The sequence below is a fragment of the Bombina bombina genome, chromosome 2 (assembly GCF_027579735.1).
Source record: "Bombina bombina isolate aBomBom1 chromosome 2, aBomBom1.pri, whole genome shotgun sequence".
NCBI lineage: Eukaryota > Metazoa > Chordata > Amphibia > Anura > Bombinatoridae > Bombina > Bombina bombina.
The window spans coordinates 300,159,001-300,174,005 of NC_069500.1; the positions used below are offsets into that span (position 1 = coordinate 300,159,001).

At 42.1% G+C, this 15,005-nt stretch overlaps 1 protein-coding gene across 3 annotated transcripts in view; it reads left to right on the plus strand.

Moving 5' to 3' along the window:
- The window catches only part of CSNK1G3 (casein kinase 1 gamma 3), a 659,666-nt gene that overhangs the window by 127,075 nt on the left and 517,586 nt on the right, over positions 1 to 15,005 (plus strand). For all 3 annotated transcript variants that reach the window (XM_053701616.1, XM_053701614.1, XM_053701615.1), the window contains exon 3: positions 7,598 to 7,638. In XM_053701616.1, coding sequence (XP_053557591.1) covers positions 7,598 to 7,638 — 41 coding nt within the window. The remainder of the gene's footprint in view (positions 1 to 7,597; positions 7,639 to 15,005) is intronic.

Consider the following 15,005-nt stretch of genomic DNA (forward strand, 5'->3'; position numbering starts at 1 on the left):
ACTTTGCATTGAAATTGAAATGCTAACATGTCAACTTGTAAGCTATTTTGCCTGCAGCAGAGAAGAGGCGCTCATATGGTGTTGAGGTGCCTGAGATGCATAAGTAGGGTTTTGCCAATTTCTCTCCACCAATGCAAGGGGCCTCGTAACAAAGTAAACCTGGGCTTCTGACATAAAAATATCTTGAATATCTATATGCAATGGTATACAACCAGCTGTAAGGTTAGGGGAAAAAATATCTAGTCCACTCTTACAATAACAGATATATACTTACAGAGGTTGAATTTGGTACATATTCCAATTAATTAAAAATATAAAAAAACAAAAAAAGGCAAAAGGGCTAAAGACTATAAATTGGTAACAGGACACAGCCTTTCACATTTATCTATAGAGTACATATAATCAGCAATAGCAAGCAATCTGCTAAAAAATGTGCAAACAGGTAATAGCGACAAATTCATATAACAAATGCCATCAATCTAGGACATGGTGTAAATAACAAGCTCAGCACTATAACATGCAAAGCACAGTCCCAAATCACCTGATTTAATATAAACAATACAAATTATGACTCCTATTTTATTTCTGGGTTGCACATAAGACAGGAGTAGTTGTAAACTTAAAAAGAAACTTATAGTGTCCTGAAAAAGTGAAAAGTAGACGTCTGTAGACGTCCTTTAGGCTAAGGGCATAAGTATAAAACACAATACCATGTGCAGGAGCTCATCGGAGTGAAGCAGCTGGTGCTGTGCACTGACCAACTAATTGCAAACCAACTAATCGATTATGAGATTAGTTGACAACTATTTTTATTTCATTAACACAATCGCGTGCATTATTTCTTTCTGAAAATAGATGAAAGATTGGATATTTGTGAACTGATGCCAGCAGGTAGGGGAGGATTATATTTAGGTAAGGAGATTCTCAGAGGATTTCAGGGTATGCGTATCTATTTCAAAAAAGCTCAAAACACATAGCTCACTGGCACACAAATCAGGCAGTACTAGGAATGTTAAGAAATGTATTGATCTGCAAGAGTATTTAGCATTTCTTCTTCCCTTTTACAGCTCTCTTTCAATGGTTTGGTATATTGTGTAAAAGCAGTTTAACTTTGTACCTTGTCTTTAAGATTCTCGTGTTTGCATTAAAAACTAGCTGCTTAAGTTTCAATTTAAATATCTTGCTTGTTGATTTATTGTAAAACCAGAAGCAGCCCATTTTGTAAATACATTTTGTAAACCATTTGATCCGACTTCAGTATTTAAACTGCAGATGTTTGCATAATTAAGGAATGTGCCTGCTATCAGTATTTCAAATGTGAACCAAATAAGATTTTTATGACCAATACATTTGACAATAAATTAAGGAATATTTATTTCTCCAACATAGGTGTGTCCGGTCCACGGCGTCATCCTTACTTGTGGGATATTCTCTTCCCCAACAGGAAATGGCAAAGAGCCCAGCAAAGCTGGTCACATGATCCCTCCTAGGCTCCGCCTACCCCAGTCATTCTCTTTGCCGTTGTACAGGCAACATCTCCACGGAGATGGCTTAGAGTTTTTTAGTGTTTAACTGTAGTTTTTATTATTCAATCAAGAGTTTGTTATTTTGAAATAGTGCTGGTATGTACTATTTACTCAGAAACAGAAAAGAGATGAAGATTTCTGTTTGTATGAGGAAAATGATTTTAGCAACCGTAACTAAAATCCATGGCTGTTCCACACAGGACTGTTGAGAGCAATTAACTTCAGTTGGGGGAACAGTGTGCAGTCTCTTGCTGCTTGAGGTATGACACATTCTAACAAGACGATGTAATGCTGGAAGCTGTCATTTTCCCTATGGGATCCGGTAAGCCATGTTTATTACGATGGTAAATAAGGGCTTCACAAGGGCTTATTAAGACTGTAGACTTTTCTGGGCTAAATCGATTCATTATTAACACATATTTAGCCTTGAGGAATCATTTTATCTGGGTATATTGATATTATAATATCGGCAGGCACTGTATTAGACACCTTATTTCTTAGGGGCTTTCCCAAAGCATAAGCAGAGCCTCATTTTCGCGCCGGTGTGGCGCACTTGTTTTTGAGAAGCATGGCATGCAGTCGCATGTGAGAGGAGCTCTGATACTTAGAAAAGACTTTCTGAAGGCGTCATTTGGTATCGTATTCCCCTTTGGGTTTGGTTGGGTCTCAGCAAAGCAGATACCAGGGACTGTAAAGGGGTTAAAGTGTTAAAACGGCTCCGGTTCCGTTATTTTAAGGGTTAAAGCTTCCAAATTTGGTGTGCAATACTTTTAAGGCTTTAAGACACTGTGGTGAAAATTTGGTGAATTTTGTACAATTCCTTCATGTTTTTTCGCAATTGCAGTAATAAAGTGTGTTCAGTTTAAAATTTAAAGTGACAGTAACGGTTTTATTTTAAAACGTTTTTTGTACTTTATTATCAAGTTTATGCCTGTTTAACATGTCTGAACTACCAGATAGACTGTGTTCTGAATGTGGGGAAGCCAGAATTCCTGTTCATTTAAATAAATGTGATTTATGTGATAATGACAATGATGCCCAAGATGATTCCTCAAGTGAGGGGAGTAAGCATGGTACTGCATCATTCCCTCCTTCGTCTACACGAGTCTTGCCCACTCAGGAGGCCCCTAGTACATCTAGCGCGCCAATACTCCTTACTATGCAACAATTAACGGCTGTAATGGATAATTCTGTCAAAAACATTTTAGCCAAAATGAACCCTTGTCAGCGTAAGCGTGGCTGCTCTGTTTTAGTTACTGAAGAGCATGACGACGCTGATATTAATATCTCTGAAGGGCCCCTAACCCAATCTGAGGGGGCCAGGGAGGTTTTGTCTGAGGGAGAAATTACTGATTCAGGGAACATTTCTCAACAGGCTGAACCTGATGTAATTGCATTTAAATTTAAGTTGGAACATCTCCGCATTCTGCTTAAGGAGGTATTATCCACTCTGGATGATTGTGAAAAGTTGGTCATCCCAGAGAAACTATGTAAAATGGACAAGTTCCTAGAGGTGCCGGGGCTCCCAGAAGCTTTTCCTATACCCAAGCGGGTGGCGGACATTGTTAATAAAGAATGGGAAAGGCCCGGTATTCCTTTCGTCCCTCCCCCCATATTTAAAAAATTGTTTCCTATGGTCGACCCCAGAAAGGACTTATGGCAGACAGTCCCCAAGGTCGAGGGAGCGGTTTCTACTTTAAACAAACGCACCACTATACCCATAGAGGATAGTTGTGCTTTCAAAGATCCTATGGATAAAAAATTAGAAGGTTTGCTTAAAAAGATGTTTGTTCAGCAGGGTTACCTTCTACAACCAATTTCATGCATTGTCCCTGTCACTACAGCCGCATGTTTCTGGTTTGATGAGCTGATAAAGGCGCTCGATAGTGATTCTCCTCCTTATGAGGAGATTATGGACAGAATCAATGCTCTCAAATTGGCTAATTCTTTCACCCTAGACGCCACTTTGCAATTGGCTAGGTTAGCGGCTAAGAATTCTGGGTTTGCTATTGTGGCGCGCAGAGCGCTTTGGTTGAAATCTTGGTCGGCTGATGCGTCTTCCAAGAACAAGCTACTAAACATTCCTTTCAAGGGGAAAACGCTGTTTGGCCCTGACTTGAAAGAGATTATCTCTGATATCACTGGGGGTAAGGGCCACGCCCTTCCTCAGGATCGGCCTTTCAAGGCGAAAAATAGACCTAATTTTCGTCCCTTTCGTAAAAACGGACCAGCCCAAAGTGCTACGTCCTCTAAGCAAGAGGGTAATACTTCTCAAGCCAAGCCAGCTTGGAGACCAGTGCAAGGCTGGAATAAGGGAAAGCAGGCCAAGAAACCTGCCACTGCTACCAAGACAGCATGAAATATTGGCCCCCGATCCGGGACCGGATCTGGTGGGGGGCAGACTCTCTCTCTTCGCTCAGGCTTGGGCAAGAGATGTTCTGGATCCTTGGGCGCTAGAAATAGTCTCCCAGGGTTATCTTCTGGAATTCAAGGGACTTCCCCCAAGGGGGAGGTTCCACAGGTCTCAGTTGTCTTCAGACCACATAAAAAGACAGGCGTTCTTACATTGTGTAGAAGACCTGTTAAAAATGGGAGTGATTCATCCTGTTCCACTAAGAGAACAAGGGATAGGGTTCTACTCCAATCTGTTCATAGTTCCCAAAAAAGAGGGAACGTTCAGACCAATCTTAGATCTCAAGATCTTAAACAAGTTTCTCAAGGTTCCATCGTTCAAGATGGAAACCATTCGAACTATTCTTCCTTCCATCCAGGAAGGTCAATTCATGACCACGGTGGATTTAAAGGATGCGTATCTACATATTCCTATCCACAAGGAACATCATCGGTTCCTAAGGTTCGCATTCCTGGACAAACATTACCAGTTCGTGGCGCTTCCTTTCGGATTAGCCACTGCTCCAAGGATTTTCACAAAGGTACTAGGGTCCCTTCTAGCGGTGCTAAGACCAAGGGGCATTGCAGTAGTACCTTACCTGGACGACATTCTGATTCAAGCGTCGTCCCTTCCTCAAGCAAAGGCTCACACGGACATCGTCCTGGCCTTTCTCAGATCTCACGGCTGGAAAGTGAACGTGGAAAAGAGTTCTCTATCCCCGTCAACAAGGGTTCCCTTCTTGGGAACAATTATAGACTCCTTAGAAATGAGGATCTTTCTAACAGAGGCCAGAAAAACAAAACTTCTAGACTCTTGTCGGATACTTCATTCCGTTCCTCTTCCTTCCATAGCTCAGTGCATGGAAGTGATCGGGTTGATGGTAGCGGCAATGGACATAGTTCCTTTTGCGCGCATTCATCTAAGACCATTACAACTGTGCATGCTCAGTCAGTGGAATGGGGACTATACAGACTTGTCTCCGAAGATACAAGTAAATCAGAGGACCAGAGACTCACTCCGTTGGTGGCTGTCCCTGGACAATCTGTCACAAGGGATGACGTTCCGCAGACCAGAGTGGGTCATTGTCACGACCGACGCCAGTCTGATGGGCTGGGGCGCGGTCTGGGGATCCCTGAAAGCTCAGGGTCTTTGGTCTCGGGAAGAATCTCTTCTACCGATAAATATTCTGGAGCTGAGAGCGATATTCAATGCTCTCAAGGCTTGGCCTCAGCTAGCGAGGACCAAGTTCATACGGTTTCAATCAGACAACATGACGACTGTTGCGTACATCAACCATCAGGGGGGAACAAGGAGTTCCCTAGCGATGGAAGAAGTGACCAAAATCATTCTATGGGCGGAGTCTCACTCCTGCCACCTGTCTGCTATCCACATCCCAGGAGTGGAAAATTGGGAAGCGGATTTTCTGAGTCGTCAGACATTGCATCCGGGGGAGTGGGAACTCCATCCGGAAATCTTTGCCCAAGTCACCCAGCGGTGGGGCATTCCAGACATGGATCTAATGGCCTCTCGTCAGAACTGCAAAGTTCCTCGCTACGGGTCCAGATCCAGGGATCCCAAGGCGGCTCTAGTGGATGCACTAGTAGCACCTTGGACCTTCAAACTAGCTTATGTGTTCCCGCCGTTTCCTCTCATCCCCAGGCTGGTAGCCAGGATCAATCAGGAGAGGGCGTCGGTGATCTTGATAGCTCCTGCGTGGCCACGCAGGACTTGGTATGCAGATCTGGTGAATATGTCATCGGCTCCACCCTGGAAGCTACCTTTGAGACGAGACCTTCTTGTTCAGGGTCCGTTCGAACATCCGAATCTGGTTTCACTCCAGCTGACTGCTTGGAGATTGAACGCTTGATTCTATCGAAGCGAGGATTCTCAGATTCTGTTATTGATACTCTTGTTCAGGCCAGAAAGCCTGTAACTAGAAAGATTTACCACAAGATTTGGAAAAAATATATCTGTTGGTGTGAATCTAAAGGATTCCCTTGGGACAAGGTTAAGATTCCTAAGATTTTATCCTTCCTTCAAGACGGATTAGAAAAAGGGTTATCTGCAAGTTCCCTGAAGGGACAGATTTCTGCCTTGTCTGTGTTACTTCACAAAAAGCTGGCAGCTGTGCCAGATGTTCAAGCTTTTGTTCAGGCTCTGGTTAGAATTAAGCCTGTTTACAAACCTTTGACTCCTCCTTGGAGTCTCAATTTAGTTCTTTCAGTTCTTCAGGGGGTTCCGTTTGAACCCTTACATTCCGTTGATATTAAGTTATTATCTTGGAAAGTTTTGTTTTTAGTTGCAATTTCTTCTGCTAGAAGAGTTTCAGAATTATCTGCTCTGCAGTGTTCTCCTCCTTATCTGGTGTTCCATGCAGATAAGGTGGTTTTACGTACTAAACCTGGTTTTCTTCCAAAAGTTGTTTCTAACAAAAACATTAACCAGGAGATTATCGTACCTTCTCTGTGTCCGAAACCAGTTTCAAAGAAGGAACGTTTGTTGCACAATTTGGATGTTGTTCGCGCTCTAAAATTCTATTTAGATGCTACAAAGGATTTTAGACAAACATCTTCCTTGTTTGTTGTTTACTCCGGTAAAAGGAGAGGTCAAAAAGCAACTTCTACCTCTCTCTCCTTTTGGATTAAAAGCATCATCAGATTGGCTTACGAGACTGCAGGACGGCAGCCTCCCGAAAGAATCACAGCTCATTCCACTAGGGCTGTGGCTTCCACATGGGCCTTCAAGAACGAGGCTTCTGTTGATCAGATATGTAGGGCAGCGACTTGGTCTTCACTGCACACTTTTACCAAATTTTACAAGTTTGATACTTTTGCTTCTTCTGAGGCTATTTTTGGGAGAAAGGTTTTGCAAGCCGTGGTGCCTTCCATTTAGGTGACCTGATTTGCTCCCTCCCTTCATCCGTGTCCTAAAGCTTTGGTATTGGTTCCCACAAGTAAGGATGACGCCGTGGACCGGACACACCTATGTTGGAGAAAACAGAATTTATGTTTACCTGATAAATTACTTTCTCCAACGGTGTGTCCGGTCCACGGCCCGCCCTGGTTTTTTTAATCAGGTCTGATATTTTATTTTCTTTAACTACAGTCACCACGGTACCATATGATTTCTCCTATGCAAATATTCCTCCTTAACGTCGGTCGAATGACTGGGGTAGGCGGAGCCTAGGAGGGATCATGTGACCAGCTTTGCTGGGCTCTTTGCCATTTCCTGTTGGGGAAGAGAATATCCCACAAGTAAGGATGACGCCGTGGACCGGACACACCGTTGGAGAAAGTAATTTATCAGGTAAACATAAATTCTGTTTTTACATACATTTTTTTTTGTTTTTTTGTGTGTGCATTGTTACATTTTTCAATGCTTTCTTGTTAAATAATTAACATGTTATCTCAACAGGACATTACGTTATTTTTGGTAATTTCTCTAATTTTAAAGTATTTAAAAAAAAATGTATTTCATGAATTGCTGTCTAAAACCTGCAGAAAGCCAACTGTCATTTATTCTCTTGGCAAATGGTTTAATTATAATGCATTAGTTGGTGCCTCATTAATGTTCTATGTGAACTTGGTATTTGGCACATTGTTCATTTGATTTTCAATGCTTTGCTTTACACCAATTTCTGGCAGAGTCTTACATTCTTGTTTTTGTTCTTTTTTTCAAGGGAAAAATCTGTACACAAATGAATATGTGGCAATTAAACTGGTAAGTTTACTTTTCCTACTCTTTGACTGCAGTGAATCACCTGGTTGTATGTACACCGTTGCCTTTCATTTGTAGCTTATTAATAGGGTACTGTGTGACGTATTTAGTTTCATATAAATTTATAAGTATAGATGTCACCATGTTGGAACCTACATTCTGCAGGTATGTGAAGGAGAGTTGCTGCTCATGTGCAAACACGTCAGCACTGGAATGCAGTGATAGCTAGATTTCAACATGGCAGCGCCCATGACAAGAGGGATGCTGGGAGTAACCTCTACTATGCTTTTAAGATCTATCTAGTGTTTAATATCCCTTTAAGGCTTAGACTGAATATTCAGGAGCCAGCTATGTATTTTTAGTAATGATAACTGTGCATAGAAAAATGCAGGAAAAATAAGTTGCTTCCCAGGAATTGTCAAGCCTTAGTATATTGTTGCCTCCTTTGTAGATGCTCATCTGATCCCTGTGCATAGCACATAGTAGCCAGGAAACCTTCACATCTCCAGAAAAGTTCATCATAATTAATTTCTCCTACATTGGTGTGTCCGGTCCACGGCTTCATCCTTACTTGTGGGATATTCTCATTCCCTACAGGAAGTGGCAAAGAGAACACACAGCAGAGCTGACCATATAGCTCCCCCTCTGGCTCCGCCCCCCAGTCATTCTCTTTGCCGCTCTGAACAAGTCGCATCTCCACGGGGGTGATAAAGAGTATGTGGTGTTAGTTGTAGTTTTTTATTTCTTCTATCAAGAGTTTGTTATTTTAAAATAGTGCCGGTTTGTACTATTTACTCTACAGCAGAAAGTGATGAAGATTTCTGTTGAGAGGAGTATGATTTTAGCACCAGTAACTAAAATCCATTGCTGTTCCCACGCAGGACTGTTGAAACCAGAGAACATCAGTTGGGGGGAACAGTTTGCAGGCTTAACTGCTTCAGGTATGATCAGTCATTTTTCTAACAAGACCATGTAATGCTAGAAGACTGTCAGAAATTCCCTCTGGGATAGGTAAGCCATTTTTTCTTAGACACTGTATAAAATGATGGCTTATATTTAGGGCTCTATGCTGGTTGACACTATTGTGGGCATTAAAATCGATTGCTTTTTAGCATGTTTTTCACTATAAATAAGGTGTTTTTGCAGACTTTAAAACACTTTTGGGGTTTAATTTCGGCCTGGCACTTATTTGGACACCTAAATCTAGTCAGAAAGGCCCCTCCACTCTGGAATGAAGAGGGAGGAGGCCTCATTTTCAGGCCTCAATTGCGCAGTTGATTTTGCCTAGACAGTCCATGCAGCTTCATGTGGGGCATCAGAAAGGACTCCAGAGAGGCTTATTTCCTACTAAAATAATCCCTAAGAAAGGTAAAGGCTACAGGGGAAGCTGGGGCTAGTTCTGTAGTGTGTTAACCGGTTAATAACTGTTATTAGCTCCGGTTTGTGCATTAAGGGGTTAATTGGTCTGAAAATGTGTGTGCAATCTTTTCAAAGCATTAAGGCTCTGTGGTGAAAATGTCATTAAAATCGGATGTTTATTTCATGGTTTTTTGATGTTTCAGTAATAATGTGTGCTCTTTTATTATTTAAAGAGACAGTAACGTTTTTGTCAAAAATAATTTTTATTGCATTGTAGTTCTGTTTAAGCCTGTCAAACATGTCTGAATCTTCAGATAGACTATGTTCTGTATGTCCAAAGGCCAAGGTGGTTCCCCCATTAAATTTATGTGTGCAGTGTGCCATAGCGTCCAACCAGCTTAAGGACAGTACAATCACACTTAAAAATATAGCCCAAGATGATTCTTTAGCTGAAGGTAGTGAAGATAGCTTGCTTTCCTCTCCTTCTGTGTCAACACCAGCTATGCCCGCGCAGGCGATGCCCAGTACATCTAGCACACCAATTGCGATTACTATGCAACAATTAGCATTTTTTTATCCAAACTGCCAGCCTTTCCTAGGAAGCGTGATTGCTCAGTTTTAAACAGACAATGAGCAAGCAGACGCAGAGGATAATTTATCTGTAGTGCCCTCACTTCAAGCTGACTTGGCGGTGAGGGAGGGCCTGTCTGATGGAGAAATTTCTGACAGGAAAAGTTTCTCAGCAGGCAGAGCCTGATACCATAACATTTAAATTTAAGCTAGAACACCTCCGCGCCCTACTTAAGGAGGTCCTAGCTGCACTTGATGATTGTGATCCTTTGGTGATCCCTGAAAAATTGTGTAAAATGGACAATTTCCTAGAGGTCCCAGTACACACTGATGCGTTTGCGATACCTAAGATGGCGGATATAGTGACTAAGGAGTGGGAGAAGCCAGGTGTTCCTTTTGTTCCCCCTCCTATATTTAAGAAAATGTTCCCCATTGTTGACCCCAGAAGGGACGCATGGCAGACGGTCCCTAAGGTAGAGGGGGCAGTTTCAAAAAATTAGATGGATTGCTTAATAAAATTTTTGTTCAGCAAGGTTTCCTTCTTCAACCAATTTCGTGCATTATTCCTGTCACCACGGCGGCGTCTTTTTGGTTCGATGAACTAGAAAATTCGCTCCAGAAGGAGACTCCATATGATGAAGTCATGGACAGAATTCACGCACTGAAGTTGGCTAATTCCTTTATTTTAGATGCCGCTTTTCAATTAGCTAAATTAGCGGTGAAAAATTCAGGCTTTGCAATAGTGGCGCGCAGGGCGCTTTGGCTAAAATCTTGGTCGGCGGATGTGTCGTCCAAAACAAAATTGCTTACTATTCCTTTCAAGGGTAAGACCCTATTTGGGCCAGAATTGAAAGAGATTATTTCAGACATCACTGGGGGAAAGGGCCATGCCCTTCCACAAGATAGATCTTTCAAAGCAAAAAATAAGTCTAATTTTCGTTCCTTTCGCAATTTCAGGAACGGACCGGCTCCTATCTCTACAGCCTCTAGACAAGAGGGTAACACTTCCCAGGCCAAACCAGCATGGAAACCATTGCAAGGCTGGAACAAGGGGAAACAGGCCAAGAAGCCTGCTGCTGCTACCAAATCAGCATGAAAGGATAGCCCCCGATCCGGGACCGGATCTGGTATGGGGCAGACTCTCTCTCTTTGCTCAGGCTTGGGGAAGAGATGTCCTAGACCCCTGGGCTTTAGAGATTGTCTCTCAGGGGTATCTCCTAGAATTCAAGGACCTTCCTCCAAAGGGAAGGTTTCACATGTCTCGCTTGTCTTTAGACCAGACAAAGAGACGGGCATTCTTACATTGCGTAGAAGACCTTTTAAAAATGGGAGTGATGCACCCAGTTCCAAAAGCAGAACAAGGACTGGGTTTTTACTCAAACCTGTTTGTAGTTCCCAAAAAGGAGGGAACGTTCAGGCCAATTCTGGACTTAAAGATCCTAAACAAATTCCTCAGAGTTCCATCATTCAAAATGGAAACAATTCGAACAATTTTACCAATGATCCAGGAGGTTCAATTCATGACTACCGTGAACCTAAAGGATGCATACCTGCATATTCCGATCCACAAAGTTCACCAAGAATTTTTACAAAGAGGATCCCTTCTAGCAGTGCTAAGGCCAAGGGGCATTGCGGTAGCACCTTACCTAGACGACATCTTAATTCAGGCGTCGTCCTTCCACAAAGCGAAGGCTCATACGGATATTGTTCTAGCCTTTCTAAGGTCTAACGGGTGGAAGGTGAACGTAGAAAAAAGTTCTCTGTCCCCGGTCACAAGGGTTCCCTTCCTGGGAACAATAATAGACTGGGTAGAAATGAAAATCTTTCTGACGGAAGTCAGGAAGTCAAAACGTTCAAATGCTTGTCAAGTTCTTCATGCCATTCCTCAGCCGTCTGTGGCTCAGTGCATGGAGGTAATCGGTCTAATGGTTGCGGCAATGGACATAGTCCCTTTTGCCAGAATTCATCTAAGACCATTGCAACTGTGCATGCTCAAGCAGTGGAATGGGGATTATGCAGATTTGTCTCCCCAGATACAAATGGACCAGAAAACCAGAGACTCGCTCCTCTGGTGGTTGTCTCAGGATCACCTGTCTCAGGGAATGAGTTTCCGCAGACCAGAGTCACGACCGACGCCAGTCTCTTAGGATGCGGCGTGGTCTGGGACTCCCTGAAAGCTCAGGGTCTATGGTCTCGGGAAGAATCTCTTCTCCCAATAAACATTTTGGAACTGAGAGCGATATTCAATGCGCTCCTGGCTTGGCCTCAACTAGCGGAGGCCAAATTCATAAGATTTCAGTCGGACATCATGACGACTGTAGCGTACATCAATCATCAGGGAGGAACAAAGAGTTCCCTGGCGATGTGAGAAGTATCCAAGATCATCAAATGGGCGGAGGATCACTCCTGCCATCTATCTGCAATTCACATCCCAGGAGTAGACAACTGGGAGGCGGATTATCTGAGTCGTCAGACTTTCCATCCGGGGGAGTGGGAACTTCACCCGGAGGTTTTTGCCCAGTTAACTCAACTATGGGGCATTCCAGATCTGGATCTGATGGCGTCACGTCAGAACTCCAAGGTTCCACGCTACGGGTCCAGGTCCAGGGATCCCAAGGCGACATTGGTAGATGCCTTAGTGGCGCCTTGGTCGTTCAATCTATTCTCCTCCCCAGGCTAATAGCTAGGATCAAACAGGAGAAGGCTTCAGTAATTCTAATAGCTCCTGCGTGGCCACGCAGGACTTGGTATGCAGACCTCGTGAATATGTCATTGGCTCCACCATGGAAGCTACCTTTGAGACAGGACCTTCTAGTACAAGGTCCATTCGAACATCCAAACCTAGTTTCTCTGCAACTGACTGCTTGGAGATTGAACGCTTGATTCTATCTAAGCGTGGGTTTTCGGAATCTGTTATAGATACTCTGGTTCAGGCTAGAAAGCCTGTAACCAGGAGAATTTACCATAAGATATGGCAGAAATATCTCTATTGGTGCGAATCCAAGGGTTACTCATGGAGTAAAATTAGGATTCCAAGGATTCTTTCCTTTCTCCAAGAGGGATTGGAGAAAGGTCTGTTAGCTAGTTCTTTAAAAGGACAGATATCTGCTCTGTCTGTCTTGTTGCACAAACGTCTGGCAGCTTTGCCAGATGTTCAGGCGTTCGTACAGGCGTTAGTCAGAATCAAGCCTGTCTACAGACCTGAGACTCCATGGAGTCTAAATTTAGTTCTTTCAGTTCTTCATGGGGTTCCGTTTGAACCTTTTACTTTCCATAGATATTAAGTTACTATCTTGGAAAGTTTTGTTTTTGGTTGTTATTTCTTCTGCTAGAAGAGTTTCTGAATTGTCTGCTTTGCAGTGTAATTCACCCTATCTGGTGTTTCATACAGATAAGGAAGTTTTACGTACCAAGCCTGGTTTTCTTCCAATAGGAATATTAACCAGGAAATCATTGTTCCTTCTCTGTGTCCTACTCCAGTTTCTAAAAAGGAACGTTTGTTACACAATCTAGATGTGGTTCGTGCTTTAAAATTCTATCTAGAAGCAACAAAGGATTTCAGACAGACATCTTCTTTGTTTGTTGTCTATTCTGGTAAGAGAAGAGGTCAGAAAGCTACTGCTACCTCTCTTTACTTCTGGCTAAAAAGCATCATCCGATTGGCTTATGAGACTGCTGGACGGCAGCCTCCTGAACGAATGGGCTTTCAAGAACGAGGCTTCTGTTTAACAGATCTGTATGGTAGCGACTTGGTCTTCACTGCATACATTTGCAAAATTTTACAAATTCGATACTTTTGCTTCTTCGGAGGCTATTTTTGGGAGAAAGGTTCTACAAGCAGTGGTGTCTTCTGTTTAGGTTACCTGACTTGTTCCCTCCCTTCATCCGTGTCCTAAAGCTTTGGTATTGGTTCCCACAAGTAAGGATGAAGCCGTGGACCGGACACACCAATGTAGGAGAAAACAGAATTTATGTTTACCTGATAAATTTCTTTCTCCTACGGTGTGTCCGGTCCACGGCCCGCCCTGGCATTTAGTCAGGTTTCAAATTTTTATTTTTTTGTACACTACAGTAACCACTGCACCCTATGGTTCTCCTTTTTCTCCTAACCGTCGGTCGAATGACTGGGGGGCGGAGCCAGAGGGGGAGCTATATGGACAGCTCTGCTGTGTGTTCTCTTTGCCACTTCCTGTAGGGAATGAGAATATCCCACAAGTAAGGATGAAGCCGTGGACCGGACACACCGTAGGAGAAAGAAATTTATCAGGTAAACATAAATTCTGTTTTTGAACGTTGCCATGGATGTTACAACAAGTTTTGTTTTTGTTGTTATCTTTATGTGTAAAATGCCCACAAATACTTCAGTACTATACAGGAGTTACAATAAATATAAGAGGGAAGGCAGACTGCACCCTATAGAGTTAGCAATCTAACTGGTAGATGGACTCAAAAAGTTGAGTTTGAGCTCTTTTCATTTACATGTAAATGTAATAGGAAAGTTAAATGATTGTGATGATATAAGAAATGTATTAAATGTTCTAGAAATTAATCTGCTTAAAAACAGCAGCTCATAACAATAAAAGGATGCAAACTACAATTTGACCATTTTTTTAGTTGCATTTTCGATACACAGGGCAGTTTCTTCATTATTAATCCAATTTTCGGATTATTTTTTTCGTTCTATTAACATAATTTTACTTTCATATAAATATATACACACTCGGTTTACTGGCTACCTCAATGATATTTGTTGTACTTTTAGAAAATGTAAGTTTGCAGAAATATCTTTAAAAATGTACAAGTAAACAACAGCATGGTGGTCACTATTTCATGATACATAAATACAGAAACTCTTCAGTGTAATATTAGAACATACAATTTAAATATGTTATTTTGTGCCAACTTGCAGTTTATGCATGGAATTGCTGGATTTTCATCAGACCGTAAAAAAATCTGATTTTGCATATGAGTGACTTCATTTTGACATTTTTTTTGTATGTATGTATGTTGCCACCCTTTCCAAACTCAAACAGCATAGTAAAAAAAAAATAGTTGAAGAAAAAACTAAATGATGGTACCATCCTGCATTATTATTTCAGCTGCTGTGCTCTCGTTTTTATGCATAAGGCTGGCTGGAAGATTAATTAAAGGGATATAAAACAGTCTGTTTTATTGTGGGTTATACTAAATAGAAATCATTGCAATATGTATTAAAAGGTAAAACCCTTTTTTTTAATTTTAATTTTTACAGGAGGAGCTTTCCCTTTTATGTGGCTGCTATGAGACACATGCACTTTTCTTTCTGGTCCTGTTAACCTAATAAAAAACACATCTTGTGCATTCAAAAGTGGTTTAGAATACAAGGTTAGCTGATTGAAACCCGTTAACATCAGTATCCAAGGCAATAGTCAGTATCCATCCACAATAAATACTGGATGTTC